The 2,885-nt window shown below is 36.8% G+C and overlaps 1 protein-coding gene across 1 annotated transcript; it reads left to right on the top strand.

Moving 5' to 3' along the window:
• The first annotated feature begins 210 nt into the window (after positions 1-210).
• Positions 211-1,651, top strand: LOC149231933 (cytochrome P450 76T24-like). The gene is made up of 2 exons (XM_089376391.1): positions 211-732; positions 881-1,651. The coding sequence occupies exons 1-2, from the start codon at positions 532-534 to the stop codon at positions 1,271-1,273; spliced, it is 594 nt and encodes a 197-aa protein (XP_089232517.1). The 5' UTR covers positions 211-531; the 3' UTR covers positions 1,274-1,651.
• Positions 1,652-2,885: the final 1,234 nt, after the last annotated feature.

The raw sequence follows: 2,885 nt of genomic DNA, 5'->3' as shown, positions 1-2,885 counted from the left end.
AAAAAAAAAAAAAATGTCACCCACCAAAAAGTCACAATCTACGTGAAATTCTGGCCTGAATAGACAACGCCTTTATATGAATTTCTATATGTATTTATTTTTATTTTTTTCCGTCAATCAATGGTTTCAATTAGGGCAAAGTCTCGCATTCGTGTATTTATACTTGTCTATTACCTCTATCTACACAATCTACATGAAATTCTGGCCTGAATAGACAACGCCGAAATGTATTTATTTTAATTTTTATTTTTTCCGTGAATCGATGGTTTCAATTAGGGCAAAGGCTCGCATTCGTGTATTTATACTTGTCTATTGCCTCTATCTATAGTTCTATTTAGCTTAACTCTCCATAGTTGCCAATTAGCAGCCTCTGCAATAAATCTCAATGGATAACGGATGGATGTTATGGTATTCTGTGACAGGGCTCACCTCCGTCTTTATATTCTCTGTCTTTGATGTGTGGAGGAGGAAGACTTTGCGGTGAATGCAGGAGGTCCCAATTTGGCGTAATACTTTCCCTTTCTTCAGTGGATGGATCCTCAGGGTGTGAGACGTAACGCAGCATTCTATTTGGGGAGGGAATTTCGTATTGTTGACAAATTCATAGAGAACCGCCTCGCCACAAAAGGCAAAACGACAGACGCGAGTGACGGTCCTGAGGATCTGTTGGACGCTCTGCTGGAAATGAGAGGCGATGATTTTACTCTCACCGACATCAGAGTCTACTTAACTGTAATCATTTCCATTCTCCGTTGTTGGTATCATACAATAAGGCTATTGACGTATTTAATGATACATGGTATCTTATTCTAAAGTGTCGGAGTTTACTAGTGAATTCATACTGCCAAAGTAATCTCTTATGGCCAATTGCTTGATGCAGGACATGTTTGCGGCGGGAAGCGAGACTACTGCGAAGACCATGGAGTGGGTGATGGCAGAACTCATACGCAATCCGGAGAAAATGAAACGAGCCCAGGTCGAGTTGGACGAGGTAGTTGGTCGCAATAGAAGGGTGGAAGAAAGTGATAGTGACCGTCTCCCTTGTCTTTGTGCAGTGATGAAGGAAGTTTTGAGGTTGCACCCGGTAGTTCCTCTGCTCGTTCCACACAGAGCAGATAGTGATTGTGAGATTGAGGGATTCTTGATACCCAAACACACCCAGGTAATCGTCAACGTGTGGGCAATCGGAAGGGACCCTGCCATCTGGAATGAACCATCGAAATTCGTCCCTGAGAGATTTCTGGATGATAAGATGAATAGCGTGGATTACTGAGGACAACACTTCGAGCTGATACCATTCGGAGCAGGAAGGCGAATATGCGTGGGGCTTCCGTTGGCGAGTCTGATGATTCATGTGGTATTGGCTTCTCTCATCCATTCATTCGAGTGGGCACCTGCGAAGGGCATGAGTGCAGAAGAAGTGGACTTGACAGAGAAGTTTGGAATTACTATGGCGAAGGCGGTGCCACTAGAAATTATTCCCGTGGCAGGCTATTTGTGTCGCCTAATATCCGAAGTTTATTAGTAGGTTATCTCAAGTCTATTCGTAGTTTATTTTGGCCCAGGCTACATCTATTAGAGAAAAGAAAATCTGAAAGAACACCTGAGACATTGTCTTAATGTTAGTATTTTAAAAAACAAATAGAACCGTGAATATCAATGCCTTTAAAGTCGTCTCCATGTGGAATGGCTGGTGTTGACTATGTCCTTGTTTAATTAATGTTCAACAAGGACACACATAACGTTTAACCTATTTTAAATATTGTTGCCTTTTTACATGATTGCTATTGGTTTTAAAGTTATATTTAATTTTTATATTAAATTTATAAATAAAATATTGTTATTTAGAAGAATGTGATTTCTGTCATTCCGGTTTTGGGATGGTGGATGGCTTGGTAAATAGGTATGTGGTAAATATTTTGTTTTAAGAATTTAGAAATCATTCGAATCGGTGTGGACTTATCAAGTTTGTACATTAAAGAAAATATGATAATCTAAGCTTTTTTATGTTTTTTTTTTCTAAAGATTTGCGGTTATGTTTTCTTCTCTCAAGATTTGAGAAATCATTTAAGTGATTATGGAACTATCATGTTTGTACATGTAAGAAAATACGATTATCAAGTAGAACGGTTTTCACCCTTATTCTTAGAAGACAATATTGGTCTATAGGAATGAATTATTTATACTCAAACTCTTTCCCGTTATGCAATCATTTTGAATAAGTATTCTAATTGTAAAACTAGGGTATGGAATAAGGCTATAACTAGGGTATGGAATAAGGCTATAAGTATTCTAATTGCAAAACTAGGGTATGGAGTTGCTTTTGCTTTTAATGGGAAGGTGAGGGTAAATGATTGTGGCTGATTCTTTTGGAAATGGATAAGTAAAAAGTGTGTATAGTAATGAGAAACAATGTTTTGACATGAGGATAATAGAAAGAAAGGAAGGGAAAAAAAGGTTTAGATAAACAGGATTAAATAAATGTTTCACAAAGAATTAATGAATTTTTTTATTTTTTTTCATTTTGCAAGTGTATCAAGAAGTTCTTTAAACTTTGAAATAGGCACCATCAAAATATGGTTATATCGATTATTGGGCTAACCTCTTATGTTTTTCATAATTATGGATTTATAAAAATAGGCGCTATTTAAAAGTAAAAAAGGCAACCCAAGTTGGTCACACATGATTTCCTTGACTTTTACTAAAAGAAAGAAGCATAATGTGGTCCCTATAACTAAGTCTCTACATGGTCTTATTTTTAAACATAATTTACTTTGGATTTTTTTATAGAGTATTTTAAGCTAAGAAAGAAGGGCAATGTGGTCCGTATAGTGAAGCCTCTACATGGTCTCAATTTTAAACACAACTTATCTTGGATTTTTTTA

The sequence above is a fragment of the Pinus tabuliformis genome, chromosome J (assembly GCF_031772625.1).
Source record: "Pinus tabuliformis cultivar Carrire ecotype Pingquan chromosome J, CPIR1, whole genome shotgun sequence".
NCBI classification, from domain to species: Eukaryota; Viridiplantae; Streptophyta; class Pinopsida; order Pinales; family Pinaceae; genus Pinus; species Pinus tabuliformis.
Note: the sequence above shows the minus strand (reverse complement) of the source record. Positions and strands in the feature narration are given on the sequence as shown.

Coding starts and splice junctions, on each gene's coding strand:
- LOC149231933 (XM_089376391.1), top strand. CDS start 532: ATGGATCCTCAGGGTGTGAGACGTAACGCAGCATTCTATTTGGGGAGG. Junction 733..880: donor ACATCAGAGTCTACTTAACT/GTAATCATTTCC, acceptor TGCTTGATGCAG/GACATGTTTGCGGCGGGAAG.